General features: G+C 34.7%; 1 protein-coding gene across 1 annotated transcript in view; it reads left to right on the top strand.

The window, feature by feature from the left end:
• Nucleotides 1–22,382, top strand: part of LOC150108527 (VWFA and cache domain-containing protein 1-like) — a 420,515-nt gene that overhangs the window by 169,459 nt on the left and 228,674 nt on the right. The window contains exon 11 of the mRNA XM_090415949.1: nt 18,300–18,432. Coding sequence (XP_090272075.1) covers nt 18,300–18,432 — 133 coding nt within the window. The remainder of the gene's footprint in view (nt 1–18,299; nt 18,433–22,382) is intronic.

The raw sequence follows: 22,382 nt of genomic DNA, 5'->3' as shown, positions 1-22,382 counted from the left end.
TTGGAGAAATATGCTGTTGCACATGATATTTCTAGTGCTTTTGATTGGTTTGGCATTGAGGCATGCTAAATAAATTGCCTTTTTTGGTGTACCTGCTACTCTATGTAACTGGATAGCCAGATTTCTCTGGTCATTTACTGCAAGTAATAGCAGATGGCACTCCCTTTTTGAGTTTCACCACCAGTGCAGGAGTGCCTCAGGTGGACCAGAAGAAGGCAATTTATTTAGCATGCTTTAATACCAAGAACAATCAAAGGCACAGGAAATGCAACAACACATTTCTCTGAACCTTTCCATAGCAGCATGTATCCTATGGTTAGTAATGTAGGATAAGAAATCATCTGTTGATCTAGATTAGCAGAATCCATACTGGTGGTCACTGATGGACTAGTGAGCCTCCAAGTAGTGGAGAAGTTGATTGTTGATTACTTTTGTTAGAAGGCGACTGAGATGATGGCAATTCTGTCATTCTATGCCCATCCCTTTTCTCCTAAACATAAACAGCCTACTATCAATCACCACTAATCCTATCCTCAGCTTTGCTGATGATGGCACACTGTTCATTTTTTTTTGACAAACCATGTAGTGCCCAGATATCCAAAGCTTCAATATCTAAAATCAGTATCTTAAACACAAACCTCCATACCATCCTTCAGTGAGGCAAGGATAACCTGGTTTACCTTCATTATCACCAAAACAGTCTTACCATTTCTCTTGCAAAATAGGCCTCACTTGCACTCAGTAATACACAAATTGCAAAAGAGGATCAGAGCACTTTCTCTGGACTGACATTTATCTCTCATGACATAAACATATCACATCAGTAACTTCCTCAGCCTAAAAAACTTGGCATTCTTTTCCACTCAAGATGTTCTATTTTAACTACACAGCTGCATAGTGTATATAAATTTTATATCTATCCATTCTTAGAATGCTATTCATATGTTTGGAGTGGTTCACCTAAAACTTCCCAAAAAATTCTTGATGATACCCGGAGGAGAGCAACTCAGCTCAGATGAACCATCTCTCACAGATTCATTTCAACCTCTGTCTCACAGACACCATGTTTCAGCTGTGTATCTCTTCTACAGATACCTTCAGGGTCACTGCACCAGGGAATAGGAAGCTGTCATTTCTTCCATCTACTTCTGTCTTTTGGGACAGCTTTCCTGATGAGGTGTTTCCCAACAGTCACAACCTCCTCCTCTTCAAGAAAAATGTCAATAGATGTCTTTTGTCTCATTTCTCACCTGTCCCATACACAGCACTGAAGTGCTATCTGTTCTTTCTACCTCTGATGTGGGGGATAATTATAAAAAAAGAAAAAACAAAGTTTAGATTCAAATAACAAAACCCCATTTAAGTAATTCTAGAATGGATTAGCTTGTGTTCTAGTGTAGCACCACATAACTATGTTCATTTAACCATATCCTTAGTTATCAAACCAGCAAATTGATTTCCCAGAACAATTAGATAATTAGTTTGTTAATCTTGAAAAGTCATATGATATGGCAATGATAATATGGCAATATAGCAAATATTTAAAATTAATCTGTATATTACGTGTGAAACTTTATAATGAGCAATACATGGCTTAGACATTAGCTGTTAGAATTGAATTATTCATAGGAAGATTTTTGTCATTAAATTAGGTATAAGGTGGGGTTGTATACTATACTGTTATTTGTAACCCATGCAGACCAGATTATTAAAATCAGTGGTATTAAACTTAATATTCAAACAGGAGATATTAAACTTATGATGTTACTAATTTTTAATGGAACCTGGACATTTTGATTATGAGAGCAAAAACATTACACATTTAAATAACTATCGAAAGTAGCAAAGATATTTTGTAATGAACAAACAAACAATTCAAAGAGATAACAGAATAATCGTAGCAATCTGCTAATCAGGAAACATTGTGAAACACATTCTATCAATCATAAAAAATAAAAATTAAACAAATTTTTTTTTTTTTTTTTTTTTTTTTTTTTTTTTTTTTTTTTTTTTTTTTTTTTTTTTGATATTTAAATAGGATGAGAATTTCCCTGACTTTTGGGATGTAATCATTCCAGTGCAAATTAGACCACTCTAAAAGAGCTTTAGAACTTTCTTTGATATTCTTATTTCAAACAGCTTTATGGAGCAAGCAAACCTTATTCCAAAGGATACTGTGTCTGGTATCATTGTTATGTTGTGCAGGACCAGATTTTTGTGGTTTAAGATATTCAAAGTAGTGTTGATGTTCATTAATTCTTCTTCTTCTTTTTTTTAAATATTTAAATAACTTTCTGTTGGATTCACAAGATATTTGATAAACACCAGCTAGAGACAGAGGCAAAAGTTTATCTTTTGTAGATAGTAGAAATGGAGAAATTTTGTTGATAGGATAACATGTCTACTACAAATAAACTTCTTCAAGATTCTTCTTGTAGGTTAGGAGATGCCAGAAATATATGGGAATGGAAGCTTGTGTTCTGTTGTATCTTTTGGTGTAGTAATGTAGGAGTCAAGTTTCTATGGAATTTGACAAGGGTTGTAGCCCTTTGATTCGATTTAAGTTTTGATAATGAGAAGCTTTTGTTGTTTTAATAATCAGAAATGCTTTTTGATAAAGGAGAAGTGCAAATGTTTTGTGCTCTGTTAATTAAGGATTTGACAGCCAAGATTTTTTGGGAGGTGTGATGAGCTAGTAAAGTTAAGTAAATGTAATTTATTTTTTTAAATTGTTATGACTTCTTGTATACAGCAATCTTTTCATTTAGTTATTTGATAGAATACAAGGAAATAAAGATAATCGTATTTGCTTTGTATTCTGTTTCTTTGAATTACTTATTGTTCCATACTGATGTTCTGTTAGTTTTGGTATGAAATATTTGCTACTTTCATTAGTTATTCGCTATGTCTAACATGTTTGCACTCTTTTCATCTTTACTGTATATAGATTTCACTGTCCTCTTAAATACATTCACTATGAGTGTTCTAGTCTTTTGCCAAAATAAATAATTGCTATGATGAATTGAATTACTTGCTTGTTCCACAATGATGATGTCCTTATTAGTTTTTATGTGAAATAGTTGCTACTTTCATTAGTTATTCACTGTCTAATTCCTTGGCTCTTTTATATCTTTACTAGATGTCAGCTAAATAAATTTATGTGAAAGAAGTGAGAAAATTTCCATAAGACACAGACAGCAATATATATCACAATGTATAAGCCAATTTTAATATGATGGATTTGAGATTTCTGCTAGAAGAAAATAATTGATCAAATACTACAAACCACAGATTTGAAAATTCTGAGAAAAATGATGCAAATGAACATATGTGATCAGTAGTTAAACCATATTAAAAATAACAATATCAACAAGTAACTGGACATTATTAATAATCAAGAATATATAAGTGGAGCTGATTTAATATGGTGTGGTCACTTTAACAGATTGTAAAATGGAAGATATTAAAACAGAAACTAACATGGAAAAGACTGACTAGGCCAAGGTCAGTTGTTGTAGTGCTTTAGGTCAGTGTTTCTCAACCTTTCTAAGCCCAAGGACCAGTAAAATGCCTAAAACAATTCTACGAACCACTAAGTTTATTAAATTTTTAAATACCTATGTGGGGATTACCAACATTTGAGAAAAACTGCCATTTGTAACATAATAAATCTAAAAGCATGTTTTGAATACATATGGAAACATAATTAAATTTGAAGGAAATGATTAAAAGTGTATCATCATTGAACAAAGTTTTATTTTTTATTAAACAAATAAATAATATGATATAATTATGTTACTACTTAATGATATATATATAATGATTATATATAACGATATAATTATGTTACTACTTAATGAGGTGGTTGAGCTACTCGGCCCTTGCAGAGTTGCTGGTTATCTGGCTTAATATTGGTCACCTTCAGTCGAAAATCGGCACACACACACACACACACACACACACACACACTAAGACGATTTCTGTATTTTGTTTTCATTTGAAGGAGCGATGAAAATCCTTTCTCACAAAGATAGGTTGTAGAAAACTGCATGACGATTTTCAATGCTGCTTAAGATAATTTGGGAAATTCACTTCTCACTGAAGGCGAGATCCAGAATCGAACCTAACCAAGATCGCGAAATTGCATTTTAAGCCCACTGTCACTTGAAAGCTCTATTAACTGTTCCTTTTTTGATAACAAAAGGTCGTTCTTGTGACTGTAAGCCTGAAATGGATTGCAAACCAACAGACATTTCTTATAAAAGTTATTCAGAAAATATGTTTCAAAATTCTTTGTCAGAGTTTTGAGGCGGTCACAAACTCTTTCTATAAACTCAGAATCATTTTCCACTAAGAAGGATTCCAATGTTGGAAAACGTGCAAATTGTCTGTCGTTTACATAACTAATCCATACCCCCCCCCGATGCCTTTATTTTATCATAGGCATCAAGAACTGTTGAAGAATTTCTCTGAAGGGAGAGATTCAGTTTATTTAATTTCAAAAAAATGTCTGAAAGATAGTAGTGTTGATAACCATGCTTCGTCAACAAGGAGTGATGCAAAATCAGAATTACGTTCATTTACAAACAATAAAATTTTGTGCCTTAATTGAAATAACCTTGTTAGTACTTTACCCCTGGAAAGCCAGCGAATTTCAGAATGAAGCAAAAGTTGTATATATTCAGTACTCTGCTCACTTCATCGCAGAGTACTGAAAATAACCTGTTATTTAATGGCCTTGCCTTAATAAAATTAGCTAACTTTACAGCATTGTATAGCACAGTTTTAAATTCTGGTGGCATTCCTTTGGAGGCCAACGCTTCCCTATGTATGAAACAATGTACTGAATTCATAACTGAAGCTTCTTCCTGCCTGTAAGGGCACGAGCTCCATCCGAACAAGCCTATACATTTTTTTCACACTGGATCCCTTTGTATATTATGTAGTTATTGAGAATTTGAAATATTTCTTCTCCAGTTGTTCAGGATGACAAAGTTCTACAAAACAGAATATTGCCATGAATGTTGTTATCATGCGCTTATCTTATGTAGCACATTAACTGCACATCATTTGTAACATCAGTAGTCTCATCTAAAGTATAAAGTAAAGCATAATAACGGCTCTTCTTAGCTCTTTCGATTAACTGAGATTCTATGTCATCTGCCATATCATTAATTCTGCGACCAACAGTGTCATTTGAAAGAGGAATCAAATCAACATCTTTTAGTAACTTGTTGCCAAACATCGTTTTTACCACATCTTTTATAGCTGGAAGTAGTAAATTTTCCCCAATAGAATGAGGTTTCCTTGTTTTCACTATGCGCAAACTTAAGAGATAGGATGCTTCGAGTGCCTTGCTATTAATGGAACCCATGGCCAAAACTATATCTTTCCTATGATTTAATGTCACTAAGCGTTGCTTAAAGAATTTAATTGGCTTATGTTTTACATGACAATTTGTAGTTTCTAAATGTCTTCAGAGTTTCATGCACTCGTTCGACAACACTTCATGACACAAAACACACAGAGATTTCTGTTCACTTTCATCTCCACACAAAGTAAACCCGAATTCCAAATAGGAACTATTATATTTCCTACTGTATTTTTTCTTTGAACTGCTTGTTTCTGCTAATTTAATAGTATCAGATTTACTCGCCATTACAACACGTGTATCACAATTAGGGTTAGCATCACCTGTTTCATTTGCTCTTCTTTTCAAAGTCCTAGTTCTAAGCCACTTTTTCATTATTATAAAACGTTTCCAAAAAATATTTAAATATATAAATACTGGTGTTAACTCGCAACCATCTTTGTCGAAGTATCACTTAACACTTCTGTAGATATACTGAGCCTTGGTTGAAGGAGGGAAACCTTCATTAATAAAAATCAATAAACAACAAGCAATTGGTTGAAATGTGGATAACACATGTTTACTTCAAATCTGACAAAACAGCAAGGGAAAGCAGAAGCAATAAAACCATATTGTTGTTCACTTCACCCCTTTTTTATTAAATTATTGTGGCTGCAGAATGTTCATGGAGTGTTCATTCCATGAACATTGAACATTCCATAACATGTTTCTCAACCTGTGGTTGAGAAACACTGCTTTAGGTGATCAGAATATAAAATCTGACCAAATCTGAGACATCAATGATACACCAGTTTGCAAGAAATTATTGATTGGAAACCAGTTAAGAAATTAACTGCTCACCTCTTGAGAATATGCACCAGAAAATAATGATAAAAATCTTCCTTGTAAAATACAAAATGACATAAAAGTGAATACAAAATGGTATTCACTTTTATGTCAGTTTTTTTAGTAGAATTTATGCATATATACACACAAAGACAAGTAAGAACTCATGGGCATTCTAAAAATGTTTGCCTCCTGACCAAAAAGGTATGAGCAGTTTTTGTTCTAGATGGATCAGGTCACAGTTGGATAATTATTTCTTCTTGTGAAGTATTACTTGTGTAACCACTTTTCCTCATGTGATCTGTTTTAAGAATACTAAGTGCAATGCTCATCATCTGTTCATTTTCTTGATTATTTACTATTTTCAACCCTCTGATCCAAATCTCTGTGCTGATTGCATTGCTAAAGAAATTATATAGGTATGAAACTGTGATTTCCCATTCCACTTTAAATATTTCATCAGTTTCTACAATTGACCCCAAGTTCTTCTCCCTTCATGAGCCATAATCTGCAGTATTTATATTGTAAGATATAAATAGTACAATAAGTACTATCTATAAGTACTTCTTACAGAATTGTATAATTCTATCATCTATGCCTCAAACTTCTCTCAATCATCCATGGCTCAAGCTTTGAAGACTAGACAAATTCAATTTCATACCCTTATTTATCATTAGTCACTTATGTCTGGATCTTTTACCCTTCCCATATCTTCATTATCCAGTTGACCAGATCCTGTAGTCCAGATTTGGTCATAAGAGCCTCCTAAAGAAAATACTAACTAAAGTTAGTGTTTTCTTTGACAGTGCAGTTATCCACTGTGATCAGTTAACCACCTTAGCAATGTACCCCCCCCTCCACACACACACACACCAACTTTAATTCACCGACTACTATAGACCAAAATAGTTAACTTTGTTTGTAGTTGTACCTTAGCAGTTTGGGAGTTACTTTTAGTTGATGGCAGGAAATGTGAGAATATGATAGAAACATGAAGTTACTATAAGAATTTTATGATGTAAATGCTAAAGACATTTTACAATAGCCTTGCATGCATATTTACACAATTTCCAGAGAAAAAGTAGTTTTTTTGCTTCGAGAAATGGATGAGAGGAATGGGTTGCCAGATGTGGTTGTGACTGCTACATCAGTGAATGAGTTGAAGAAGGGATAATGTAGTACTGTTGAATAATGGTTATTGTGGGCTTCGCTTACTGAAATCTTTGAACTGCATTATTCTCTGGACTCTCTTGCCCTATATAAATGTGTGTGTGTGTGTGTGTATATATATATATATACAGGGTGTTCGGGATAAATTTGACATATTTATAATTAATTATATTTTTCCGTAAGTTACATGTATTAACACACACTTCTCTTCATTTAAAAGTTTGGACCCTTCTTCATTCATATACAAGATGTCAGAAAGGATGGATAGCTGGGACCCACCTGAATCATGGAAGAGAATAACTTGTATCATGATGATTCGTGCCCGCCATCAAAATAAGGATATTACGACTGCTGCCCAATGCTCCCTGAATACAGTAAAAACAATCAGGCATGAACTAGAGACTTGCAATGGTGACTACGAGGATGTAGCAAGAAGAAAGATCCCTAGCAGACGATCTGATTGCGTTCGTACAGCAGAATTCCTCGCAAATCTGCAGGAACAGGTGTTGAAGAACCCTGGCATTGGAATTCGGGCTTTGTTCGTGGAGTTGCTAACTGTAGTCAAGCCCTGGATAACAAGGGTAGCCAATGGTAGGCCGTATGTATGGCAGCAGGATTCGGCCCCTTGCCACACCTCTGGGAAAAGTCAAAAATGGTTGTCTGAAAATTTCTACGACTTCACCAGTCCAATTGTTTGGCCTCCAAACTCCCCAGACCTTAACCCCATGGATTATTTTGTATGGGGCGCAGTTGAAAAAGACACCAATCGCACTTCCAGTAATACAAAAGCCCAGTTAATGGATAAAATTAAAACAGTTTTTGCGGCCCTTCCCAGGGAGACTGTAGCATCAGCTTGTTTGAGGTTCCGAAGCAGAATTGACGCTGTGATCGATGCTAATGGTGGTTATTTTGAGTAAATCTTGTTGATAGTATTGTAATTAACTCTGCCTGTAATGTTTTTTTGTCAATTCATTAAATTTAATAGATACAAAGAAGATTTTCTTTTTCCTTACGAAACTGTCAAATTTATCCCGAACACCCTGTATATATATATATATACACGCACACGGGGGGGGAGTTCTGATAAACACCTAGAATAAAAATGTTTTTTTCAGCAAATATATTTTCTTTTAGGATATATAAGAAGACATAAAGCTAATTAATTTTTGTTCTATGTATTTATCAGAACTCCCCACCTGTATGTATATATTAATGATTCAGCTGGTCAAGTATCAGTTTAGCTTTCAAAAGTCATCTTTAAGATAGACTGCTGGAGTGTTCCATTAAATATTAAGTTCACTTCTTCTGTTTCCTATTGATGAAGATCATTCCACATTTTCATCTTACAAGCAACTAGTAAGCTTATTTGTTCTGACTCTATCTCACTCCTGCTATCTGTCATATATCATCAAGCATCTGATATGTATTTTCAACAGGATAATGTCACTAATTCAAGAAAGTTTACTGTATTACTAAGTCTTTTAAGGTAATCTAAATGAATAATAACATTCATTTATGAATAGTAACATTACACAAGAAAGGAAATAAGCTAGAATGTAAAAATTATAGAACAATTGCCTTGATAAGTCACCTTGGTAAAGTGATGATGATCATATTGACAGAAAGATTGAGGACACAATTGGAAGCATACCTTGCAGATGAGCAAGCAGGATTTAGGAAGGATAGAACTACAATTCAACAGATTTTGACAATGAGGTTAATAGCAGAGAAAGCTAGGAGAAAAAACAAAAACATATATACTTGCTTTGTTGACTTTCAGAAAGCATTTGACAGTATTGACCAGACAGTGACATTAGCAGTTCTGGAATCCTATGGAATTGATAAAAAACTAATAGCTATATTAAAAGATGTTTACCAGAATGCAGTTGCAGCAGTTAGAATAGGTGATGATTTGGGGAAATGGTTTAAAACAAGCAGAGGTACTAGACGGGGAGACCCAATATCACCAAGCATTTTCATCGCACATTTAGAAAGAGCATTGGATAAAATGAAAGAAGATGCCAAAGGAATATCTGTACACGGAATGAGAATTAACAATCTGAGATTTGCAGATGACATTGTTATTATTGAAGAAGACGAAAGAGAACTACAAAAAACACTGAAACTGTTAAATGAGGAAGGGAAGAGATTTAGACTTGTTATGAACTTTGAAAAAACAAAGACAATGGTATTTGGTGAGAAGAACATGAAACAAAAGATACAAGTGGATGGAACTGATATAGAAAATGTAGAACAATTCACATATTTGGAAAGTAAACTGACATATGACTTGGACTGTAAAAAAGAAATAAAGATCAGGATTGCAAAGGGAAGAACAAATCTGAAGGCCATGGATAACATCTGGAAAAGTAAAGTGATCAGTCTGCAAACAAAACTAAGAGTATTGGAAACATGCATCTTCAGCGGTGTACTGTACGGATCTGAAACGTGGGTAATAAATAAGGAATCAAGAAAAAGAATTTTGTCATTTGAAAGAACTTGTTACAGGAAGATTCTAAGAATAGGATGGGTAGTATCTTCTGATAGCTCTATCAGAAGATACAACCAAAACAGAATCTAATGCAGAAGATTATAAAACAGAAGCTGCAATTATTTGGACACATCTGTAGAATGAGTGAGGACCGGAAGATAAAGACATTTATGTTTGGTATTTTTGGATGGTTTAAACAGAAGAGGTAGACCATACAGAGAATGGATAGACGATATAAAAGACTGGTGTGGAATGGGTGTACAAAAACTGCGACACTGTGCACTGGACAAAGAAAGGTGGAAGAAGATAGTGAAACAGGCATCAGACATCAACGGGCAGTGAGCCCATGATTCGTGATGATGATCTGATATGTATTTTCAACAGGATAATGTCACTAATTCAAGAAAGTTGACTGTATTACTAAGTCTTTTAAGGTAATCTAAATGAATAAGCCTCTTTCCTGATATCTTGAAGATATACTTGATATTAGATACTTCTTGTAACTCTGCACACATTCCCTGAATGCTAACAATGTCAAGATCTTACCTAATATCTTCATTTTTAATATGATTCTGCCATTCATTCCATTTGTTTGCTCTCATATCTGTGCTCTTCAGCTTTAATTCAGCTGTTTTATTTCTAACTCAGTTCTCAGATCAGTAAGTTAAAATTGGTTTGACTCCTGGTCATCAATGCTGATTTAGTATTTCGACTCTCACATTCCATACAAATTTATTCATCTGATTTCCCCAATACTAGCTTTGTTTATTCTGTTGTCTATTTCTGTATTTAATTTGCCATCTTCAGTAAACATTTTGCCTCAATAGCCAGAATGTTTTACTTGAATTATAGGTTTTTCATTCAGGATGTTTTTGGTATTTTCAATGTTCTTACTTGTTTTCATGGTTTGACTTTTTATTACTGACTTTTATACCAAATATGTTACCGCATTTTGATTTCAATTTAGTTAATGAATCCCAGATTTGTACTGAATTTCTTTAAGAGTATAACATTATCTGCATAAAGAGCTGAGATTAATTTCTCCAATTTTGATATCAGTATCACTGCCACTTTCTTTCACAGTGTAATTCATATAGATGATGAATAAGAGTGGAGATAGTGTGTATGTTTGGTTTACACCTGATTGTACATCAATCCATCTTTGTGTACCTTTTTCTGTTCTTCTTCACTCTTCCATCATCTATGTGGATGACGATGAGGCCAAATGAACTCTTTCCACTTCCGTCTATCCCGGGAGAGTCCGAACAATTCTGTCCAGTTTGAAGTCGCTTGTTGTGATTTGGTTTTCGGGTCCTCTTTTATTTTGTCTATCCATCTAATTCTGGGCCGTCCTTTGATCTTTTACCTTCCATTGTTGTATTCAGGGCTTTAGATGGTAGTCTTTCTGTTCCCATTCTGGTCAAATGGTCAAACCATTGCAGTCTTCTTTCTTGGATTTTGTCTATTATTGTTATTTCTTGTTTTAGTCCTTTCCTTATCTCTTCGTTTCTTAGTCTAGCCAGCAGAGATACTCCAAGTAATCTTCTTAGCCAATCCATTTCAGTAGTTAATAATTTTTTCTCTTCAGCCTTTTTGAGATTCCAGCATTCACTTCCATAGAGGAGTATTGGGAGGACCATTGTTTCATAGATTCTTACTTTTGTTACTTGTTTGATGTCTTGACTTCCATATTTTATTAAGTTGTCCAAAAGTTTGGGATGCTTGACTGATTCGTCTGTTTATATCTTTTGTAATTTCACCATTGTACTCAATAACTCCTCCAAGGTTAGTGAAGTTTTCTACTTGCTCTAGATTCTTGCTATCAATTTCAATTTTCAGATTGGTGCTTCTTTTTCCTATTTGCATAATTTTTGTTTTGTCTATATTTATGTTTAATCCAAATTTTATACACTCCTCATTTATTTTATCAGAAATTCGTTGTAGATTTTCTTCTGTGTTTGCAAGTAATGCAATATTGCCCACAAATTTGTTACATTTTCCCCATATATTTTGATTCCAGAGTCTTCATTATTTAAGGCCTTACCAGTTGCTTCTTCCAGTGTAAGATTGCACAGGGCTGGTGACTGATTGCATCCCTATCTTACTCTGCTCTCTGTGTGGAACCAGTTGGTTAAGGTGCCCTCCATTCGTACTGCACCTTCAGATTTCTCATACAGATTCTTTATTATTATTGTTTTGTTGGGAATTCCAAATTCTTGTTTTCCATAGTTCTCTTCTACAGAATGAATCAAATGCCTGACGAAAGTCTATGAAAATTATGTAGCAACTTTGGTTGTACTCTAGTGTCTTTTCTATTAGCTGTCTTAAGGTGAATAGTTGATCAGTTGTGCTTCGTCCTGGTCTGAAACCTGCTTGTTCTTCTCCTAGTGCTAGTTCTATATATGACTTAATTTGTTTTTGGAGTACTTTCATAAAAATCTTACTTGGAATACTGAGAAGGTTAATGCCTTTGTAATTATCGCATTCTGTTTTATCTCCTTTTTTGTATATAGTAGTTATAACTGATTTGGTCCAATCAGTAGGCACTGCTTCATTTTTGTAGATCCTTTCAAATAATGTTTTTAATGGTTCCAAAAGTTGTTCCTTTCCTGCTTTTAAGAATTCTGCATGTATTTGATCATTACCAGGTGCTTTCCTAGTTTTAAGTTTTACTATGCTGTGTGCTATTATTTCTTTGGTAAAGATATTTGTTTCTTCTTCCATTTCAGTGGCTGGAATAGTAATATCCTGGGAGCTGTTTTTATTATATAAATATCTAAAGTATTCTTTCCATTTGGCCATTCTTTTTGTTTTGCTTTCAATTAGTTGTCCCTCTATGTTTTTGATCATTATCATTTTTGTTGTCTGTGTCTTACTAATTTGGTCTATTTGTTTATATAATCTATGAAGGTTATTTTCTTTTGATAGCTTCTCTGCCATTTTGCATTTTTCTTCTAACCAGTTATTCTTGTCTCTTTTAACTAGTTTTCTAATTTCTCTGGTTAATCTATTATATTCATTTCTGTTATAGTTCTGTTTTAGTTTCATGCTTTTCCTTTGATCGCTTAACCTTTTTACTTCATTCGAGATCCAATCCTTTTTACTTTCTCTTTCTGTGTAACCTATTGTATTTTCTGCTGATTTTAATATTATTTCCTTTAATTTGCACCAGTTTTCTTCAATGTTTATATTCTGTTTCTTCAATGTTTATAAAAGGTGCTTTCAGAGTTTAACTTTATTCTTAGTTTTGCTAATACTAGCTTATGGTCTGATTTACAATCTGCAGAAAATGATCTACAATTTAGGATACTTGATTTCCATCTTTGGTTTACAATAACATAGTGTATCATATTCTTGGTTTGTCTGTCTAGTGATATCCATGTCCATTTTCTTTGGGGTTTTGGTTATTGTGGTCTATTATTTGAGCAGAAGTTCAGCAGCTTTTGCTACGTTCATTGCTTTCTCCATACTCGAACTTTACTCTTGGCCAGGTATCCCAGTCTTTGCCTACTTTTGCATTTAAGTCCCCCATTACAATTAGGAGATTTTGACTTGATGTCTGCTGTCCTGCTTTTTGCAAAATTATATAGAACTCCTCAATTTCTTCTTCTGATGATGTCGAAGTTGGTGAGTATACTTGAATAATAGCCAGTGATCCAATTGATGTTTTAAATCTTGCTTTAATTATCCTAGATGAGATAGGATTATAAGACAATAGAGAGTTTTGAGCCTTTGGTTTTAATATAAGTGCTACTCCTTCTTGGCGTTTGTTGTCCTCCCTGCCTGAAGTTAAGATTTTGTACTATCCATGGTGGAATTCTCCTTTTCCAGTCCATCTGGTTTCACAGAGTCCAATCACTTCCCATCGGTAGTTGTCTAATTCATGCAGTAGTATTTCCAATGCTCCTTCCTGGTGAAGAGTTCTTACATTCCATGTTCCTATGCTTGTTATGTTTTTCCTGTCTACTAGGTAATGTTTTGTTCCAATAGCATATTTTCCGCCTTCACCATCTTGGTTCCCTAATAGTGGGTGCGACCTTTGTTTGACCGGGCGACAGTCGAGCCGGCATGTATCTTTAGGTTGGTTAGAGTTCATTCGGTTTTAATGGTTAAGTTTCATCAAGTGTCAACCACCACTCCTTGACCTGAATTCAGCCGCTCCTAACATGGAGTACAGATGCTGTTTGCAGCCGATTAACCGAATACAGTCGCTGCTTGAAATCGCCATATCTGGCTACCCTCACTTAGTTTAGCATGTGGGGCGACACATTTTACTGGGGTGTGGCCACTACCAGTTTACAGTAGCTTCTTGGAGCCATAAGTGGAGTTGGGTGTATAGTGAGAACCAATCCATCTGAACCACAATTATGTGCAACCGTCCAAGTGGAGAGGTACTATCTCTCCTCGACATCCCCATACACCCCTGTGTTCTGTTCTTACCACTGATTTATAATTTAAATATAGATTATGTATTACTTGGTACAATGCTTTGTTTATCCAATTTAATTATATCATTTTAAACATGCCAACTTGTCATATGCATTTTCCACATCTACCAAACAAATACAGATCCATGATTTCTCAACTGTTTGTCTTAAAGAGAAAATCTGATCCTGCACAATTCTTATTTCAGCTAGAATCTAGCTTGTTCTTCTCCAAGTTTCTCTTTCACAATGTTTTGAAAGTTTTTTTGCAAGCATGATTATTAGGAAAATTTCTCTGTAATACCCACATTGTTTCATTTCTCATTTTGTAAATGGATACTATGAAAGCTCATCTCCAGTTCTCCAAGCATTACCTTACTATGCCTTCTGAATTATGCAAGGCAGCCACTGTGAAACTTATAAAATCCATACTTTAGCATTTCTGGTTACATCTCATCTACTCCAATTGCCTTCCCACACTTCAGGTTTTTGATGGCTTTCTCTATTTGTTCAATATATATGTACTTCTAATCGCATTCTTCTTGAATATTTTCTGTCTCTGTTCTGTCACTTGTGTTTTATTCTGTACTTTCAAAGTAATTATTCCAGACATCTAGCATAACTTTATCTTCATTCTTCATGTCACCTTTATGATCTCTGGTTCCTTTTACACCTTTTCTTGATATCTAAGCTTTTTCAGTAGCTTCCAGATCATTTTACTAATTTTTGATATTTTTCTTAGTAAGAACACAGATATTTTTTGTATTCTCACCAAACGTTTGTTCCATGATTTTCATTTAGCTCCTTTTATGCATAGCTTAACTTTCTTTACATTTTCTCTGCATTCTCTCAGTGCATCTGCTCTATCTTGTTGGGAACTTTCAAATTGGTTTCTTATTTTCTAGGATTGTCTTTTTAATTCATTAATACATTAATTCACCTTAAATTTCTGTTTTTTCTACTGTTGCAAAGAACTTAACCACCTGGCTTCATTCCTGGCTGAATTGATTGATGTTTACATGAGGCATTTTCACCAGTTCTGCAAGGTTTAGTTCTTGTTTCAAACTAATTTTTTTTCTCCAGTGATGTTTTTACATGGGAGTACAGTTCTCTTCTGAATGCAGCTTGACTCCTACCCAAACTATATGCTGGTCGTTTCCTGTTTCAAAGTACCTGTATTCTGTTGCATCCTTATGTCCTGAACCAATGTGAAAATATCACCACCTGCTGTAACATTTTCAAGCATAAAAAGCTTAGTAGATATAATTGTTTTTTTGTATGTTCTCTCTGTGTGAATTTATGCCCTTTTTATGTTTGAATGTGATGTTTGTAATAACTAGTCCATGTCTTGAACAGAAATCCACAAGTTTCATCATGATGTTCATGAATGAAACTTGTTTGTGCCTATGGTCATAGAAGGTCCTACTAAGTAAGAAGTATAGGCCTATTTCAAGTCATTATTAGACGACAGCTGATATAAAGAAAAATGTGAGTTGTTGTTTGACACCTAAACAGCAGATTAGGAAATAGCACTTAGTGTCAGACTGATGTCACCAGGAAGATTATTCTTTGGGTTGTTGGATACAGATATTCAAGTTTCAGAGGTAAAAAGCCTAATAGACAATATGGTTAGTGAAGGATTAGACCACTTTGAGTTGTGGTCACCGAAGTTCCTAAGGTAGATGATCTGCTATAATTTATTTGGGTATCTTCATTGCAGAAAATCAAGCTTCAAAGATAATCAAAGAGACTAGCATTGTTATCAGAATTTTGAGTGCAATAAAGATAGTAAATAAATGCAAAAGAATGGAGCAAGGAAAATTGGGGCAGAGAAGGAAATAAATTTTGAATTATTTCCTTCTCTGCTATACTAGTGAATTCACGTATCACCTATGTAATGGAAGAAATTATACAGCATGTAGATCAGGATGAACAGTTATGGAGTTAGAATCCCACATGGGTTGTGCAAGTTGAGGCTTTCTTAGAGGTGGTAGGTTGAGTTTATGATTTTAGTTAAGTGGTAGTACTTTGATGTTAAGGCCATCAGTGTTAGTGAAGTGGATGTGTTTTTGTATGGATTTGTTATGTTTTATTTTATTTTTTGACTTCTCATTGATTTTTATATATATATTTCTGATGTTTTTTTTTTTTTTATCTTCAGTGATACTGTAATTGTTTATGATGCCTTTCATGATTGTACTGAGAAGAGTTAAAGAATAGGGACATGAAGTATGAGGGTGATGGGCTTTCAGACATGCTTCCCACATAGAGAGTATCCAGTCCCATGAATGTTGTATGGCATCAGTAGTGTTTCCTACCCAGCATACTACCATATTCAGACACTCCCTCCTGGCATGATATGAGAGGCTGAATGGCAGCAAGACTATTTTCCAGCTGGTTGGGAAGCTGCTTGGTACATTACCATCAAGTTCAGTCCTGTGCACTATCCAATGACCAGTTTGCAGAACTGATTTATTGCTCTACTTTCATTTTAGAAATCATGGACTTTACATCCGTGTTATAAATAACTATTTTAATTTCCCAACATTTCGACCTTCATATTAAGGTCATCATCTGGGGTGTATACAAATATACAAGGATAAGCTGAGTTATATTTCACACAGTAAGCTAAAGAAACAATGATGAAACAATAAAGAAACAAGTCTGATGTAAACAACTGTTGTTTACATCACACCAAAACATGGTATGAACGCAAATTTAAGGAAGCCTGTGAGATTCTTATCAACCACCCCAGTCTGAACAATAATGATGGTCTAAAAATCCCAAGCATATCGAAGGTACATATTCTATCGATGGAACCTTTCTCCTTAGAGAAAGGTTCCATGGGTAGAATATACTCTTTCTCTCTAAGAGTTAACTATAAACAGGACTGTAGATAATCCAGAATCCTATATCTAATATAACAATTGTAATGTTAAAAATAAGACATCATTGTTACTATAAGAAAACTGTCTATAAGAAAGAGTGTTTCTCTCATGTTATCTTAAATAGAATTTAGCTTTGATGTAGTTTCTAAATAATTAATTTGTAATTTTATCTGTATTTTTTTTTTTCCACTAGAGGTCATGCTAGTAGAATAACCAGTGATCAAATTATTGTTTCTTTAGCTTACTGTGTGAAATATAACTCAGCTTGTCCTTGTATATTTGTATATACTCCAGATGATGACCTTAATTTGATTATCAAAACGTCGGGAAATTAAAATAATTATTTATAACACGGTTGTAAAGTCCATAATTTCTAAAATGAATGCTGATCTCTGTGCAACACTAAAAGAAAGGATTTATTGCTCTGCCTTTGACTGGTAGCAGTTCTTGGTCCCTACAATGTGTTCAACCTTCCCTTGATGAGTACTGATTATGCTCCATGTAAGAAGGGATACCAACTGGATAGTACTCTGAAGAATAAACATGGCAACATTCTCTGCAGAATCAGATAGACTAGTTGGTAGTCTTTTGCTGCATAATGCAAGACATTTACACCTAGCGGCATTACCACAGGTAAGTAGGGTTGGCTTGTCTGAAAGAGGTTGTCATGTTGCACATCACGAGCCCGTTATTGGCCTAGTGGATCCTCCTAAACAGGATGAGTCATTCACAAAAGATTTTATCTCTTGATGTTTCTTCTCCTGTGTCGCCAAATTTTTTGAAACAGTCTGAATATGTAATATTAATCAACATAAAATTATAATTATAGCTATAACAATTTTGAAAATCTGAATTTTAGAAACTGATAATAACCAACACTAGTTCACTCGTATTGTATGCCTGAAGGCATACAACACAAGCAGTTTTATATAAAATGTTGCTTGGAAAAATTTACTTAAAAACAGGAAATTTATTTTAATGATTTCATCAGTATTCAAAACAGTACAACATATCGTAAAACTCCAAACTCTATTATCCCATCATATTTAATAGTTATTATGGTATTTATTTATTTTATATATATATATATATTTATTATTATTATTATTATTTTTTTTTTTTTTTTCCAGAAAGGTGTAATGATATCCATAAACTCTTCAGAAGCTATTTCTTATAAAGTTGGAAATTTTTATTCTGCATTTCCTATTCCTCCTTCAAGTCATGTTACATTCTCACTCCCATATTGGGACACTCTAGGGAAGAGTAAGTTTCTTTCAGTGATTATGTTTAAAAAAAAATTTGCACTAAATTCAGCATTTTTATCACAGTTAACTTGTTGATCAGGATGATATCTTTTTATTGGAAACTAATTATCATTTATATGAGGGTGAGGAGACATAATTGCATCCTATTTTATGCATCATTATATGGGAAATTTGATTTTGTAAAACAATTTTCCTCTTTCTTTCTGTGTGTGTGTGTGTGTGTGTGTGTGTGTGTGTGTGTGTGTGTGTGTGTAAAAGAGCAGGTACTGGTACTCAAAACCAACTTTTGATTGCAATCTTTTGCTTATTTCAGCTAAATATCACAAGGCATCCTCAGAACATTATAACAAACCAAGCATAAAGTAAAATGGTTTCACTTAAATTGAAATAGCACACATATTCCTAATAGTCGCAGTCTTGTTGCCAATAGTACATGCAATGTGATAGCATGTGTATACATTCAAGAAACACAAGTTAAAGTCAATATATGCCATTCTTATATTTTTTTCATGCAGGACTAAGCAAGATGGTCTGATGAAGATGACAAGATTTTTAATTTTCCAATTCGGATTTTTCTTCACAAAAACTCATGAATTTACACAATTGAGAGCAGCACTCTGTGGAAAAAAATTAATTACACAATTCTGATGAATTTCTGCTCATGAAGGCCAATTTACTTATTCCTAATAGGCCACTGAACCTAATATATCAACAGAAGATACTATCGAACATTATCACTGACTTGGTTAAAATTTTATGCTATTTCCACGGAAGTGTAAGTGATTACAGACATCTTTGTTCATTTAATTATTAATACTACAACAGAGAGTTTTATGAACTATTTGTTAATCACTATGATGCAAATATTATATTCTTATGTGTATGAAGCTGTTATTCAAAAAATATAGTATGTCTAATGTGCATATATCTGTTAAAGGACTAGTAATTTATGCAGATATTCCTGACTTGAATGTGCTGGTAAGGACAAGTTTAAAGGGGGTTTAACTATCTGGTATCTTGAGACAAAAATTAATTCACTGATATTATTAAGGAACTTTCACATAGTCCAAAATGATATTTTTTCCCCACTATTATTACACAAGTATTTCATTTATGCCTGCCCTTAAAAAGTGAAGCTCTTTTCTTTTTTATCATTTACCAAATTCTTCATCTCATTCTTTAATGTAGCGTTTTTAATGGAAAATTATTTCATGTCTGAATCAGCAGTTTTTATCAGAAATATTGTCATAGTAATTAGATAATTGTTTGCTTTTCTTTTAGGCTTGCACGGTGATCCGAATGCATTTTTGGAAATTATGGAGACAACTACCGTGTTTGAATAAAAACTTTAGTTTAATATTACTAAAATTTTACAATTCGACGGTTCGACCTTTATGTCAAGGTCATCTTCTGGAGCGTACAAATATACACAGGAAACAAGCTATACTACAATCATACTGGTTCGTTAAAGACACTGACTAACCGCTACCACGATTGTTGGCCTGACCTCTGGTGGGGAAAAAAAAATTATACATCAACGCTAGAGTCCTATTATTTGTGTTGTCTACTATATACATATATTAACATCATTCCATCCAGTTGGAGTGGAATGGTTTCTAATACTAGCGGATTGGCTAGAGTCCTGACTTATGTTGAATCTTTCATATTAGGTTGGCTGAATGTGTGCCATCCAGATCCTTGGAATTTTCATACCATCTTTATTGTTGATATTTGGGTGGTTTATCAGGATTTCGCAGGATTCTTTAAATTTTCTTTCGTACCATGTTTTTGTGCGGTGTAAGGAGCAGGTTCTTTTCCAGTTGATTTGGTGTAAGGTGTTAAGTGCATGGTCTGAGAGGCCTGCTTCACCATAATGGTTATATTTAATGTGTCTAACGTGTTCTTTCTTGCGTATAGGGATTGTCCGTCCTGTTTCACCAATGTACGGTAAGTTACAGGTGCAGCGGATGCAATAGACTCCAGGATGTGCTAATGGGAGGAGAGGATCCTTAGAGGAGCTGAATATGGTTTTAAGTTTAGTGGGTGGTTTAAATGTGGCATTGAGGTTATAATGTTGTAGGATTCTGTTGATTTTTTCTGATAACCCTTTAATGTATGGGATGGCTATGGTTTTACTGTAATCTAGATTCGTTTTTGTTGTGGTTTTATAGAGTATTTTATTGACAGTATTTTTGTTATAGCCATTGTTTATGAATGTGTCACTAATGATTTTTAGTTCTTGTTTCAGGGCTTGCTGGTTAGAGCAAATAGTTGTGGCTCTGTTTTTAAGGGTGTTTATGACTCCATATTTTTGTGCTGGGTGGTGGTATGAATTCGCATGTATGTATTGGCCCGTGTGTGTCGGTTTTCGGTAGACCGTGAAGAATAGACTGTCTGAAGGAAGACGTGTAACTAGCGTGTCTAGGAACGGGAGCGAATTTTGGTTTTCGATTTCGATGGTAAATTGTATGCGTTCGTGTTGTTTGTTTAGGTGGCGGAGGAATGTGTTTAGCGTTTGTCGCCCGTGCGGCCAGATCGCGAACACATCGTCAATGTATCTGAGCCAGATTGTCGGTCGAAGCGTGGCGGAATCAAGAGCCCTTTGCTCAAAGGTTTCCATGTAGAAGTTCGCGATTGGGGTGGGATAATGGTGAGCCCATGGCTGTACCTTCCTTTTGTAGGTAGAATTTGTTTTGCCACACGAAGTAACCAGATTTAGTACGTGGGCAAAGAGGGCGGTAATGTCGGGTGGAAATTTGTTCTGTAGTAGGAGAATTGTGTCATTGATGGGGACATTAGGGAAAAGGGCAGAAACGTCAAAACTGACTAATAGGTCGTCTTAGTAATAACCTCATTCCGATCTGCATCAGGCTAAAAAAGAAATTTACGTCTGCTAAGGCACTCCGTATCTATGACCGCACAGAAAAAGCAATGCTTAGAGAACAGATCCAAACAGCCTGCCGAAACCTAGCTACAACACAAAATCTAGTTTCTAAATTACAATCAGAACTATCGAACTATGTTAATCCAGACATTCTACGAACACTTGAAAGAATTACTGACAATTCGGCCAAGCATACCCTGGGAAAGAATAAAGAAAAACTCAAGAAAAAATTCCACAGGTTGAAACAACGGCAAAATATGGCGGCCAATCAGAGGACTTCCTCCAAGAGAAACAACAATGAACAACAAACAAGGGAGACAAGGAGCGACCAACCGCCGACAAGCAAGAACCATGTGATCAACATATCAAGCCACACCCTGAACAACAGCGAACTCACGCTGCTGAACTACGCAATAGCGCCAAAAAAGGTAAACAAACTGGATTTTATCTACTACATTGAAAGAGGCATCAGATCCCTACCTAACAACATAGCAGACAAAATACAACTAGAAACCAGTAATGTCCTAAATACCAAGAAAACTATACAGAACAACCTGACTAAAACAGAATTAGCAGCAATTAAATCATTAAAAGCCAAACAAAACATAATAATAACGAAAGCTGATAAAGGCAGTGCCACTGTTGTCCTTGACAGGTCAACATGCATACTGCAAACGAACCAACTAGTAGCTGATAACAACACACATAAAATGGTAAATTATAACCCAACGAAAAGGATAAAGGACAAAACAGAAAAACTACTAAAGTCCGTCACTTCTTGGCCACCAGACACAGTTAAAAAAACTCAAACCCCACTACGCCCGTCCCCCCAGAATATATGGGGTTCCAAAAATACACAAACAAAATGTGCCCCTTCGACCAATAGTGGAAGGAATAGACAGTCCCAATTACCACCTAGCCAAGAAATTAGCGGCACCACTCAAGGAGTTGGTAGGTCATTTCCCCTCCTACATAAAAAACACACAACACTTTATAAACAAAATCAAAAACATAACACTCGACAAAGACGACCTATTAGTCAGTTTTGACATTTCTGCCCTTTT

Source organism: Typopeltis vanoorti, chromosome 3 (genome assembly GCF_054136105.1).
Source record: "Typopeltis vanoorti isolate ZY-2024b chromosome 3, IOZ_Tvanoo_1.0, whole genome shotgun sequence".
Taxonomy (NCBI): domain Eukaryota; kingdom Metazoa; phylum Arthropoda; class Arachnida; order Uropygi; family Thelyphonidae; genus Typopeltis; species Typopeltis vanoorti.
This window is presented reverse-complemented; position numbering and strand designations above follow the sequence as displayed.